At 38.1% G+C, this 15,269-nt stretch overlaps 1 protein-coding gene across 9 annotated transcripts in view; it reads left to right on the forward strand.

The window, feature by feature from the left end:
- The window catches only part of PRDM16 (PR/SET domain 16), a 533,907-nt gene that overhangs the window by 248,999 nt on the left and 269,639 nt on the right, over positions 1 to 15,269 (forward strand). For all 9 annotated transcript variants that reach the window (XM_044282118.1, XM_044282126.1, XM_044282119.1 and 6 more), the window contains exon 3: positions 9,210 to 9,260. In XM_044282118.1, the coding sequence (XP_044138053.1) occupies positions 9,210 to 9,260 (51 nt within the window). The remainder of the gene's footprint in view (positions 1 to 9,209; positions 9,261 to 15,269) is intronic.

Raw genomic sequence — 15,269 nt, forward strand, 5'->3', positions numbered from 1 at the left:
AATAGGATCTGCCTTGGGGTAATTTTTTTATGACATCAAACTAGTATTCATATAATTCTCTATACACTCTGTGGTATTACTAATACCTTACACCACCTTGATACATATAAGGTTTATTTGCTCTTGGTAATCTTGAACACGATTCAATAGAAAATGCATGTTTATGATAATAATTCGAGGCTTCACACCCTCTTGTGACTCTAAATGATAAGAGGATTTTACATTCAGCAATGTTTTTCATCAGCTTTTGTACGGTGACATTTTAATCTTGCCTATCTTCTATTTTTCTTGGCACACCAGGACCCTCGTCTTTATTGAAGCAATTATGATTGTTCTGAATTTACATTATGCTTGACTTCCCGTGTATGTGTTCTTATTTAACACTTTACATTTAAAGACTATATTCCCAAAGGTAACTTGTTTTACCTTTTACTGTGGTGTTATAAAAAAAAACTCCATAAAATCGGAGATATCCCAAAGTATCACTCTGTAAATATCGTGAATATGTTCGAACAACTCCCTCTGCAGCCTTACACACATGCACATGTCATCTACACTGAGTTCAATGGCTGGCAGTGAATACTGATAATGTGTCAGAGAACATAGTTGTTATATTATTATTATTATTATATATTATTTTTTTGTTTGTTAGTTTTTTAAGATGCACTTCAGGCAATTTTTTTGAACATGTAATACTAACCTACTAGCAAAGGTCTAGCAGTGGAATTTGTTTCTTCCTGGATCAGTTGCATCCATATATTTTGAACCCAACCCTTTCATTAAAGGCAGCTGCAGTCATGTGATCACACATGAGGTACATGCCTATGTAGACAGGTTAGTCTCTCCTGTGTGACCGGCGTTCTGTGAACTATAGGATTGTATCATCACCTATCAAATCCCTCCTTTCAGCTTTTGGACACTTTCTCCACATCCCACTAAGCTCAACCCTACTTGTTCCATTACATATCCCCCCATAGTGCAGTAATATAGCGCTAAATCTTACAGTGATCAGCTGCAGAGGTACAAAACTCCCGTGTCTATACTATCTGGGAGTTCTGTGTGCCCAATGTCATGTGTAGTTCTATAAGATTCACACTGCTCTCCCCTGCCTCCCACCTCTAAGAGATGTCAGACAGAAAGCTATCACAAGCAGGAGGCAGGTCAAGCAGGCTGAAGCGACATCATATATGAATGCACTGAGACTCTGCAGTGTGAGGGGACATAAGTTCAATGTCACCTATCTATCAATGGCTGCACTTAGATAGGACTCAGGGCAGATCAAGTTCAGTGTGACAATACTAGGCACCCCCGCCTATGCAAAGCCAGAGACATCATGGAAAATATAGGCTGCAGCTGCATTAAGGGAGCCATACCAAGGGGAACAAGATGGCAGACAATGCATAAATGGCATCTAAAATAGGCATAAACAACAGCCTCTACATTATTATTTAATAATAACTAATGTTACACTAGCTAGGCAGAAAATAAAAATGTTCGAGCGCTTCTTTAAAGTGATATATTGGTGGCAATGACGTATTCTGAGCATACTAGGAATTATAATTTCACAAGAATTGGGAAGCCCCAGGTTGCAAACCACTTTCTTACAATGTACTTGTAATGAGTGATAATGAAAGAGAAGGGTGTATTGCAGAAGGGCTTTGCCACACTGCATTACCTCTCATTGACCTCCTCAAAGTGTGACAGCAGCTTCTGCCCCTGTTGTAACTCTCCCATGCATTGTCACATTGACTTCTGGCCCTGACTTTTTATGTTCTTTTAGATCTATGTATGAGCCTCACATTACAAGCTGCCCGAACATCTTTCCTTCATTTCCTTTTAATTTAGGTGAATCAGTGTTAACCTACAGAGCAGGATATTGAAAGAAAAATCATCATTAAAATGAACATTTGCTTTAAAAAAAAAAGTTACCAGAATAAATTGTGTAGTAGATAAATTGTGAGAAAGTAAAATATATCAATGTCTTATTATTATTAAAGGTGATTTTCAGACACCCTTCACAGTAGATGACAGTAGACCCTTTGACCAGATGTGCTCAACTTAAATCTCTCAGTGTAGGCTCCGTAATTCAGATGTCTTAGTTTGATCTTTATTGTCTTGTCACTTGTTCCCACCAAGCTGTCACATGATGACAGGTTCTAGTTAATCAGAGAGGAAAATAGAACAGTTGGTGAGCCCTCTGGACTTGTACTAGGAAGCTCATCTCTATCTCCTTGCTGCAATCTTTCAGGGAGACTTTCATAAACCATTCTGTCATGGACTACATCGACCATAGATGTTGACCTTAAAGGGAACCTGTCACCTCTACTGTTCTGTCCTCGCAGTGGGCTGTCACTTCCCGGCTAGTATTCAGAACTTTTACAGTACCGATAGGGCGAACCTTGCAGTGTGCACCAGAGCTGTGAGGGAGAAGAGTTTGATAAGACTTGTGACCCTTCCCTCTCCCACCTCAATTCCATGACTGGCAGGTTTCTTACCTATGCGAAACATGAAAGAAACCTGCCAGTCATGGGCAGAAGGGGAAGGGGGTTGCAGCCATGAGTTTCATGGGTACTCATTTCCCTCACAGTGCTCTCGAACATCCTACAGCAGGTGAATATCAATACAGATTTGCCACAGGGAGCAATGGTAGGATAATAACTAATGAAGAATAAGGCAGTCTTGATAAATAGTGGTATTTGGGGAAAGTGATCTAACATTTGGGGATACATTTATATTAGTGGCACAACCCCTTTAAGGACATGGAGGAGTCAACTCATTGCACATATAGTTTTCTATCTGTGCCTGACTTTGTACTAACTGTAGGCGACCAGTCCACTTCAAACATCCAATAAGAACATTTGCCATGTTACAGAAGAAAGGACTTGACATTTATCTATTGGTACTTGTAGGTATGAGAAAGATCTGCTGAGGAGTAGCTGTCATTAATCATACAGGCATAATGAGTGTCAGGAGCTCAAGGTGAAAAGTGTAACTTTACATAGTGAGGTGGGAAGACACAAGTGCATGTCACCGTGCCATGTTTGTATATCTAGCACTAGGATTAGAGCACAAGGGAAGGACGGCTTATTTTTCAGAGTCACGTGTTGCCTGTGATTTATTTTCATATCACAGGGAGCTTTTAAGTTTTTATTCTTTGTTAACGTCATCGGGCAATGAAACACGGCTTTTGGTGTATTTAAAGAGTTATACGCCATTAAACATTAAAGATGCCGACTTTCTTCAAGATCAGACACTAGTTTTTAATGATTTCTGAGGTTCTTGAGATTTCTGAGCAGCAGCTTCCTCTTAACCCTTTCTGGTTACAGGCTCTCCTAATGTGAAATGATTATTTACATTTAAATGTATATATGGGATACTGTTCTTCCTATTGTAAATTTTAAGAATATTAGAAGTGACCAAATGAAACCGTGAAGCCACACACCCAGTTATGGAACAATAAGGTAACTTCTAATATTCTCAGCAATTTGTCATAGGAATTGATGACACCATAGATGACACCGTAGATACAGCGGTCTGCCAAAGAAACTTAGTGCATGCAGATAAAAGACACATCATGCTTGCATCCCATCCAAATCGGAAGATGTCCAACAGTGCCATCAGCTCAGAAATGACAGAAACCTGTGGGACTTAAGTACACCCATCTACTGTTGGGAGAAGTGTGGTCAAAAGTGGTCTTCATGGAAGAATTGCGTCTAAAAAGCCATAAATGTGACACGGAAACAAGTCAGAGCGACTCAGCCATGCATGAAACCATAGGAACTAGGGTGCAAAAAAATGGCAGCAGGTGCTCTGGAGTGATGAGTCATATTTAAAATATTTGGCTGTAACAGAAGGCGCTTTGTTTGCTGCAGGGAGAGCGGTAGAATATTAAGTGTTTGCAGGCAACAGTGAAGCATGGTGGATTTTCCTTGCAAGTTTGGGGCTGCATTTCAGTAAATGGAGTAGGGGATTTGGCCTGCCAAAGGACCTGCGGCAAGCATGATAACATCACTGTGTGTGCGCAGCATTATCACATGGTAACGTCATCACTGCTCGCCTCAAGTCCTTTGGAAGTTTTTTTCAATCAAGACGGGAGCAGACATCCTCTCCGCAGTCAAGTAGATGAGGTGAGTGTATTGTTTTTTTTACTTGCAGCCACTATTTTACGAAAAATGTATTTGTTACTATGAAGTGCAAGGAAATTCGGCTTTGTGCCAAATCTAAATTTTCCTGAAATTCGGATTGAAGTCCACTATTGATACTTCGATTTGCTAAGCTGCTACTTGACATTATCAAGTCTGTCTGGGATTACATGAAGACACAGAAGGATTTAAGATAGCTCTAATCCACACAAGATCTGTGGCAAAGTCTGCAAAGTGCGAGTTCCTTCAAAAACTGTGTTCAAGTGTACCTGGAAGAATTAATGCTGTTTAGAAGGCAAAGGGCGGTCACTCCAAATATTGATTTGATTTACATTACTCTTGTTTATTCACTTTGCAGTTTGTTAATTGATAAAAAATCAACTATCGGCACTTCTATTTTTGAAGCATTCTTATATGCATTATTTGTCCACACCTTCCAGTTTTTACCCACTCATCTCAAGGCAAACAAAACCAGTCAACCATTGAATTCCAAGTCAATGGATGGCTGTTTTTGCATTGACAATGCCCACCTTGGGGTTGCCTGATGACTCCCATAGCCAGGAAACTGTCACCAGATCCTGCCGAAATCAACTGATTGAGATGATAGTGTTCTAGGTTTAGTAAATATTCTTCTATTCACATATAATTTAGTTATTATAATCCCACTGTACAGGGTGATATAATCTTCAGTGAATCCCACCCCCCACCCCCTCAACTGCACCTGACACAATATTAAACAATGATTATGTTAATCACTTGGGGAGATAAAAGAGAAGGTGCTGTAATTTTATACACTGACTCCCTGAAAAGCTCCTGCTATATTTTGTCTCTGACAACAATACCAACTGCTGTAAGGATCTAACTCCATGGATGAATTGAAAGCTCCAGTTCTGAATGGGACAGAGAGCAAGTTCTTTTCTTTCCTAAATGCTAAAACTTGTTCAGCATAAGCTGCTTGTGGAAAGAAAGGTCATAGGAAGGGCTTGCAGGAGATTCACTATTCTTTCAGATTAATATGAAACTCAAGAGTTAACTAGTCAAGAGGCAGAATGCCCACCCAGCTCACTATAAAATTAGTGTGCAGGCTTCCTATCCAAGAGACACTCTTCTTTATCCTGTTTTAGGGAAGGTTTTTCATATTATCCAAGTGTTCTATCATTTTTTTATTGCCTTATTAGTGAGTTCTGAGATAATATAGGAGGTCCCTCATCAAGGAACTTCATCTTTCTATTCATCCAATCATTTTTCTATCTATTCATCTATATCTATTGCTCATAATCGAGAGTTAGAAAGAGTATCTGTCTCACTGGAGGACCCAGCATGTCCATGTATAACACAGACAGCCAACTGATGTCAATGAGAACCATGTCATTCTTCATTTCCTCTGTTATGGCATTGCAGGGAATTGAAAACTTGCAGCCAAGTTCTCCTACACGATATAGCTGATAACTTAGGTTCCTACCACTGTGAGCAGATTATGGTTGGAGGAACAAAATAGGATTTTCCAAAGTAGACAATCCTTTTGAAGGATAGCTCCACGTTTTTATATTAATATATAAATCATCATGTTTGTATGAAATGTGATTTGATTCAGGATAATCAGAGAGAAACAGAGAGTGAGAGAGAAGGAAAGACTTTTCCAGACACTATTGATTCTTGTTTTTTTGTACCCAAACTGAATTGTCCGGACAAATTTGCCAAATCAGACCCAAATAAAATTTTAAGAAATTCTCTCATCTCTAGTTCCCTTTTTAGGACATTTTTGTAATATCTTATTAAAGTTGGGAAGAATGTTCACTAAAGGTCCCCCAATGTGCCACGTGTGGACTAATTTTTTATGCAGGTATATGTTCTGCTGAATGACTTTAATGAGCATGATATATTTTCTAAACAATATAAAGTAGTTGATTGGTCACACATTGTTATGTTACAGATATTTACCATCTATCATTCAGTAGGCTCATTCTCCATCAGACAGGCCAAATAATCAGCAAAAATTAGAGGAAACCTTAAAGCAGATTTCCACTTTCAAAACCGTAAGCAGATTTCCACTTTCAAAACCATAAAGCAGATTTCCACTTTCAAAACCGTAAGCAGATTTCCACTTTCAAAACCATAAAGAAGATTTCCACTTTCAAAACCATAAGGAAGATTTCCACTTTCAAAACCATAAGGAAGATTTCCACTTTCAAAACCATAAAGAAGATTTCCACTTTCAAAACCATTTCACAGTTTCAATGTAAATGAAAAAAATATATATGTTTTTAAAACTCTGCTGGTTGCCCTTGGAAACAGACAGCATTTTAGCTCCAACCTGTATTCAGACATGTGACTTGACAGTTAATCTCCCAAAATGCATTGCTCTCTTGTCACTGCAAACCAGGATTATTCTGAACTGAGAAGAAAATATAATGTTATTCAGTGTCAGTATAAAATAATGGGGTCATTTATCAAACATGTGATGTATTTTAAGCTATGACATGTCAGTTTTCTGTTAAGAGATGTTGGTGATATCCCATCCCTAGATGTTTATTATCCATATTTTTAGACAGATATTTAATACAATTTATACACCCTTTCTATTTACCAAGGCCTGAACTAGATACATGTTGCTTATAATGTCATATGAGACAAGCTGTGAGTTTTCTGACCGGTGAAGGCGGAGCTATTATACAAAGTAGGAATTTAGGCATTTAACTGATTTTAAGTTAAAACACATGAAGCTCACAAACAATGTATACGTTTGGAAGTGTTTAGAAATGTGTGTTAACATCGTATAAACAGTGTAAAAGCTTTCTTAGCGGATCGGAAATAAAGAAAAAAGAGTAAAGTTTATTTTGTTTTCCTCCTGAGTCCTAAAAATGTGATGCACGAAAAGTGTACATCAAACCGCACAGTCTCACAGCTCTTTTTATCACTGACAGTTTATCTAGACGAGCAAAGAAGAGGGATAACATTACCATGTAAATGGAACGGTCCTAATCTGTCTCTGTAACATAATCAAATTCAACTTCCACTACAGCTGAAGAATGTTCCCATATAAACTGTTTTCCTACGTGAGTCGCATGGTGTTACTGTCATATCATCCCCTGAGCCTTTGCTCATCCATCATTTAATAGTATAGATAGAAGATGGCACAGGTCAGACTGAGTCTCCCATTATAGTGCTGGGTTTTGCCATATCTTGATCCGCTGGCAGTTTCCCCCTCCTCCTCCATCCCCAACCCATTTGCCTGGCCATTGGGTCAAATCCCAATTCTCTTGTTTGCTAACAAATAACTTCTTCTGGAGAGGGGGTTCTTCCTACCCAATCATTCTAGATCCCTTGTCTCCATGGGCCACTTAGCAACTACATGGTCTGCCGTTATGCCATCATGAGAGGTTTCAGGAGTGTAAACCTTTAATATGGTATTAAGATATTGGCCAAAAAAAAGAATAATGTCACATGTCACATAGCTCTAGGGGTCTATAAGATTACATCACCTGCTCCCCAAATATCTGAGCAGTTCCTGCTCTACTGGTAATTTTGTTAAGCAGCTGTAGACTGCTTATCCACCTACGTGCAATCTTATTTATAGGCTTTGTTCCTTCTATTATTGAGCATTTTTTTTACTGACCCTCGGTTACAGACCGTATTATATTCCAGAGCTGTATTCATTGCTGTACTTTTTGTTATTAGAAACAGTCAGCAAGCTTGCCGATGGACACCACCCCTAACCGTTTAGCTGAGCTCTTAAATAGGCATTTTTTTTATCATTTCATGGTATTGTACAGGGTCTGCAAATACCGTTCTCTGAATGCATATCTCAAGATAAATGTCCGTAGACCAACATGGATAATTGAAAGATTTTAGCTCTGAGGCAATCAGAATTGTGAATGCAGGTGAAAACTATAAATACAGGCTATGATTCATAATCAGTACAGTGCAATTACTGTCAAGGTACAAGACACTGGACCAAAGCTCTCTGCTTTCAGGATTTTTGAGAATTTGTATTTGGTGACCAATACTCTGGACTTGTCTGATTATCCAAGGAATGCCAGATTATTAGAATATTGCTAGAGACACAATACCTTGGATGTAGGGCCACATGGAGACATTTCGTTTTTCAAGTTTCCACAGGAGTGAACTATATTGCACACAACTTAAAGTATTCTTCAAGGAGTTGGCAATCTTTTGGGGAGATTTTGGCATATTGACCTGCTCACTGCCACTGGGTCCCAGCTCCTTTGCTCCCCGTCCTCGGCTCCCCATTGTCAGCATCTGGTTTGAGATTACTGCAGCCAATCACTGGCCACATCGGTGAACTGCTCCACTAACAACAAGTCAATTGATCATATGACACAAGGGGAGCAGGTCAAAGTGGATGTTGACAACCGAGGATAGGGAGAGAAGAAGCCAGGAGCCAGCAGTGGGGATGCTTTCCTTTTGGCAGATCTGGCCAGGAGGGGGGTTTGCCAAAAATCTGCCAAAAGGTGGTCAACCCCTTTCAGGGCTTGAACTGTACCTCATCAAAATTTAAAAGGTTGCATTACAAAAACTTCAGTGTCACTCCAGTCTAACTGCTTTGGCACGTTCAAAAGCAATATAAACTCGAACTGATCTAATCCAAATATATGATGAAATAGTAGAAAAGAACTTTATAAAATTTACATGAGTATGGAATTATATACAGTAATTATTGTATATACACCAAAAAAATGATTGACCTCTAATCTTTAATTAAACACAAAGTAGGAAATATTGAATTTAGATATATAACAATAAATGACATCAATCAAATGAATGTGAGTCAAGATGCATTGGCTAAACCAATGAATCTATTAAATGGATTGGAAATCACAAATGTGCTGAGACACGCTATATAATTTAACCTACATGCTGAAATTTTTTTTTCTTTAAATGTCAGAGATCTGATTCATTGTCCAACGCCACTGAAAGTATGCAAAGTAAAAATAACAATTATAAGAATTTCTATTATGTTATAATTTTTCTATTTTTTTCTTTTTACACTTGCAATATGATTTACTTCCAGTGCTTAGACTAAATAATGTGTTCTTTCCTCCTCAGCAAATTTTACCTGATTCGGAAGTGACGTCACAAGATGAAAGCCTAAGAAAGGTACGGTAGGAAACCAAATATACTCTTTTTTTACTTTAAGAAAATGAGCTGACTTTGTATTCATGTGACACAATTCTTAGTTTCTTTTATCACTAAGCTGGCATTCACATAGGGGGTCATTTACTATACAGAAATGCGCCTATATAAGGCTATCTGTGACTTTTCCCTGCTGATGCCAGGTCTAAAAAAAATGGGTGTGGTATGGGTGGGGAAGGGGATGGGCCAGCAGGGAAGCCAGTAAGCCAGTAAGGAAGCCGGCGCCTCTTCATAACTTCGGTGGATTCACCACCAGCTGATCTTAATAAATAGAGTTTTAGCCCTCCGCAGAGTTTTCCATCAGGGGTATACTTCTGAATGCTCAAAAATGGTACTCAAGCCTATACTATGATGGGTACATTGACTTTAATGGGTTTAATAGTGCTGGAAGGATTAATCTCTGGACTCCTCTTGACCTGTTTTCTCCCACTATTTTGGGGTATTCAGATGTATACATCCAATGGAAAGCCTGAGGAGGGCTAAAAAGCTATGTGAATGCAGCCTTACTTGGATCATCTAGTATCATTTGGGAGTTCAAGGCACTGTCTCTACATATATTATAACATGATATACATATATTATAATATGATATAAATACTGTATGTATGTATATGAGTTTTTAGCTTTATAATTAATTACAAAAAACAGACTTTCAAACTTTCTGAAATTTACCTATATGAGGCGTATTTTTTGGTGCAGATTTTGCTCCGCAATCTGTGACTTTTCCTCACACCAGGTCTGTTTAAGGCATACTGGTCTAAATTTAAGCCAGCAAGGAAGCTGTCTTACATTTAGACCGGCGGTGGATGTGCCGAAGTTATGTAGAGGCACCTCTACATAATTTTGGCAGATCCATCACCTACCAGCTAAAGGGCTTATTAAGACCAGCGTCTAAAACGCCATTCTTAATAAATGTGCCCCATATCTTTTGATCCCATTTACTTTGCTAAAGGCTCAATTAGCACCAACTATTCTGTACATGTGTGGGGACCATTTTTCTTGTGTGTCCATTCACTAGAATAGGTAAGTCATGTGGGAAAATTGGACCCAACTGGTGCATGTTGCAAAGTTCTCTGTCAGACTGGCCCACCAGAGTACAAGAGAAACCTATGGTGGGTTCTCGTTCTCGTTCTCATGTCATAGTGGACTCCAAAGGTCCAGGGGAAATAATTTGGGACCAATTACTTGCCACTAGGGTTTGTTTCTTTGAATTAAAACCTATTACACTTTATTGATGATATATGGCTTGGATCTTGAGAGTAATTTCCTCTGGTGGGCCCAAGGAACCCCAGTCTGACACAGGAGTGGAGTGAACCAATGGTTCATATGGAAAACAAAACTTGTGAATTGGCCTATTGACTAAAATGAGTCAGTGGTCAGTGTGAGTGCTGTCCATTCTACACTCAAACAGCGTACACACGAACATCATTCATCTGAATGAGCCCTAAGTGAAAGTCTTTGGTGTATTATGAAACATTTTTGAGATTTATTTGAATGGTAATCAACTAAACTATTCTAAAAGTACTGTAGAATTTCAATGAATGATAATATAGCATAAGAATTAAAGTTGTATTCTTATTTCAATTATTATTTTAAATTTGCCCTTTAAACACATTTAAAAATGTACAAAATTATCTTTTTTCCACCATTTAGGGGATCTGTTATACTATGTACTCTTGCTCCATTTATTTGTTTATGCTCAGTTTCCTTTGGCTATGTTCATCATCATGATCCTACAGCTGTGGCCGCACTTGAAGCTGTAAAGGAAACATGACATATGTGGGGGAACAGTGATAAAGAGGCTTCTAAAGGTAAAGCCTCATAGGTTTTCTGATGTAGTTTTGGAAGCCAATATCAGGAGTGAATCATAAAGAAAAGAAAGTATAAAGGACAGACTATGTCTCATCTTTTTTTAATTCACTTCAAAATTGTCTCAGGAAGCCGGACCGTGTGTCCATACCCTACAGGAAAGCCTCATTTACTATGTGTGCTGAGGAGCGCTCTTAATTATTTACATGCTGACCCTGCTACAGAAAGGTTTGTGGGTGCAGTCCCACCTGCATTTTAGAGGACTAGCAATGAGCATGAACATAAAGAAAATGCAAAAATGTAATCGTTACATCTAATCGTTTAAACAAAAAAGTTTGGGGAAGTTTTTAGCATATCTAGAGGAATTTGTTAAATAGGGGAGATGGGAATACTTTTTAAATGGCATTATTTCTAGTCATAAAAATTAGATGAGTTTTCAACTTTTTTAATTGATACCATAATAACCCTAGATTTATGTCACTGGTTTAATCAGTGGTGGTCGACCCTTCAAATTTTTACTAGCCACTATGTTGCATTCAGCTTCTTTGGGAAAGAAGTTTAGTCTTATATTTATGATTATTATTATCATTATTTATTATTAAAGTGTCATTCATTCCATGGCCCTATACATATGAAAAGGGGTATACATACATAATACAGACAATTGCAATAAGCATGAACAAGACGAGTTACAAACTGGTTTAGAAGGAGAGAGGGCCCTGCCAGTGAGGGCTGACAATCTATAAGATTTAAGTAAATAAAGCTAAGCTATACTATCAAACCCAGCATCTGGACAGAAGTGATTGCCAGCTCTTTTTTATTGTGTTCATGGGAATCTAATGATTGAACATCACCAATCATACATTGATGGCATGATTTAAAGTGTCACAATTTTTTTTTCAAATTTTGCATTATTCAATAGTACAGTGTGTGTACATGAAGAATAACACTATTTCTGGCTATTATATCACATGTATGTGGTAATATTAAGCACTTTTCCTCTTGCTTGCTGAATACCCTGGTTGCAGTTCTCTCAGACATAGTGGGTGGAGGCTAGCTGCTCTTCACTGCACACAGAAAATAGAGAAGAATCTCCTTCCTATTTCACAGTCACTAAGAAGCAGCACCAGGATAGTGGAGGACATTAGAGAGAAGTACAGTCCTGTATGTTTCTGAATAAAACACTTATGCTAAGCTATAACCTATATATATTGCTGTGTAGTTCCTCTTTGTCTGTGCTTGTTTCCTTAGCTCCTGCTCACTCCTTCCCCTCCCCTCTCCATAAGAGGAGAACTAGACATTTTTCATTGATAAAACATATTACAAAGTTTCTTGTGGTAACTTTTACTAAATGGCCCTGAACTGCTTAGAGGGCTCAAAGAGGAAAGATGTAGACTCAACTTTTAGGCTCTCCACTATGGTTCATAAATACAATTGCATTTTAAAAATGTAATATATGCAAAGTGATCTCTTTGTGTGATAGCTAAAAACGAATTCAAGTCAAGTTTAAAAAAAAATTAAATTAGCACAAGCTTTTTTTCTTCTACCATTTGTTTCCTACATTTTTTTTAATTTAGGACGCCCACACCCTAAAATATCCAGTAATATTGGCTGTATACAACCTGATTGCACTCTGTACTTCTTTACAGAAAGTTCTAAGTGTCTCAGTGAAGATCTCTAAGGCTGAGATTTACATGAATGTAAATATTTTAGCAATTACATCACTTGGCAGAGGTGCGGTGCTGGTGAAATGGGACTGCACTGTATGTAAAATATATTTGCTTTCCAATAGTTAATCTTTATGTATTAAATGACTACAGATTGATGTCTCCTGATGTGCATCTAATTGTGTTTGTTTCTGAATGCAAAGTTATATAAACCACAGCAATGAACGTCATTTTTTTTTCAGGCATTTTAGCTTAAAATTTTGCTTTGATGACATTTAAGTTTTTTGTTTTACTTTTATATGAATATGAAACACGTCTGAATTATTATTGTAAATGACTTGTGTGGACTCTTTGGCGTGGCTAGAACAATATAACTGCAGATAATTTGGATACAAAGATGTAACCTGTTTTAATGCATCAGGAAGAAAGAGAACCGTGTTGTGACCAAGTAGTGACCTTCCGAAAGGACCAATGTCTATAGGGATGACCTTTTTACCTTCAGAACCTCCATAACTCACTCTATGCTGTCTGTGACTCAGTGGGATCTTTACTGTGTTTGGAGACGAATCAACAAGGTGGCACTACGACAGATCCTCATTACCATACAACTCTTTTAGTTAACAGTCTCCAAAGCATTGGAGTCCATTCAGCCATTCAAATCCTGTTATACAAGTAGATATTCACAGAAATCTACCAACTTTTTTTCAACTACATGAAAACACATAAAATATCATTTGAATATGTTCCTAGTCTTTCTTAGAAGTCCTAAAGTTTTGAGTAAAAATATAATTGTACTAAAAAACTGGTTTGGTAATAGTTGCTGGGATTTATGAGGTCATAAATTAATTTAGGGATGGGTTGGACATTTTAATAGTGGGGGGGGGGGTCAGTAATGTCAAAGCTGTAAGGTAAAGAGTTCAAGTACGTAGAGGGAGCAGTTGCCTTGCTTAAGCCTTATAGAAGGAGATGTGTGTTTCACTCTCTGGAGCAAAACGATGGCTGGTCCTTACACTATAATCCAAATTATAATAAATCGATAATTTAATACTCACTATATGGGAGCAGATGCTTTTTTTTAGTTTGCACCATTAATATTTTTTTTATTATTTTCCGAGTATCAATATTTTAGAAGTTTCCACTTGTTGGGTCAGTCATAGAAATAAGGTGTTTGTTATTGAGAAGATCATACATGCTTAAACCAAGGGCTAGCATGATGGCGGGTTCAGTGAACAGAGTAAGAACCAGTTGTGTCCCTGCCCTCGTTGCTTTTAGATTGAGACCGGTTATGGCAAGTATGTTTTTGGCAGTCATAATAATACTTCTGCGGAGAAACATTTAAAGGTTCTATTAGCAATACCTCAGCTTTTTTAAAGGGTTGTCCTATTATAGCAACCTTTTCTTTTATCTGCAGTCATACTGGCCGGCCTGATCATCCTGTTTTAAAGAGCCGCAGCTCCTTAAATAATGTGTTGGAGCCACTCTGGAGAGTAGAGTTGAGATCCCAAATGGGGCTACCCTCTCTGTGATATGCATATATCTGATCGTAGCAATTCTTTTAATGCTTCTTGAACTGCAGTAAGGAACCCTATTGCTAACTGTATTGAGGTTCAGTATTTTGCGCCGTATATCAAACAATATACCCCAGAACTTCTGAAACTGAAGGGATAATAGCGGACAATAAATTCCAGTTTACAGAATCCAGTGGAGCAAGATGCAATTCTTTTAAGGGGACTCAGCATTAGAAAACAGTGTGTACCATCATAATGCATTATCGTAAAGCATTATTTAGGGCCTTATTATGTAGACTTTGAATATAGGCATGTGCATAAGCCCTAACAGTATTTCGAATGGTAAGAGTTATGGTACGCTGCATACTTTGAATCTTTCATATCACTTCTGTGTGCTTTCTAAATGGACAGGATCCAGAGGTGATGGTAAGATGTTTACTCTTAAAGAGGACCTGTAACCTATCCAGACATGAATTTTTTAGTAATTAATTGCATTCCCCGTGTAATAATTATGGAGCATCTATTTTTATGACTCTATTTCATGCCATTCCATTTTTATTCCTGCTAGAAGTTATGAATGAATTAGTACCAGTTTGTAATGAAGGTTCGGATGGGTCTTACCAGATGTCCCTGCACAGTCTGAGATTATCCAATCTGTGCTGTCAGTGTCAGACTTTTCAGGGACACTTCTAATTGGTAACACCCTTCTGGATTTTCATTGCAAGCTGGTACTAAATCATTCACAACCTGTATGTCATGGATGGTGTAACAGAAAACAAGAAGTTACAAATAAGGATCCGACTGGCTTGATCCGAAACTAAGGAACAAAAGGGTGACCCCTATTTAAGCCCTGAAACTCTCCCTGTCTTCTCAGCCCATGCAAAGGTCTCTGTGATAGAAAATTGCATGCCCTCGTGCCTCAACTGTATGACACCTGAACACCCTATAATAGTGAGGGGACACGACCACCGGCTCCCTACACTCAATAC

The sequence above is a fragment of the Bufo gargarizans genome, chromosome 2, assembly GCF_014858855.1.
Source record: "Bufo gargarizans isolate SCDJY-AF-19 chromosome 2, ASM1485885v1, whole genome shotgun sequence".
NCBI lineage: Eukaryota > Metazoa > Chordata > Amphibia > Anura > Bufonidae > Bufo > Bufo gargarizans.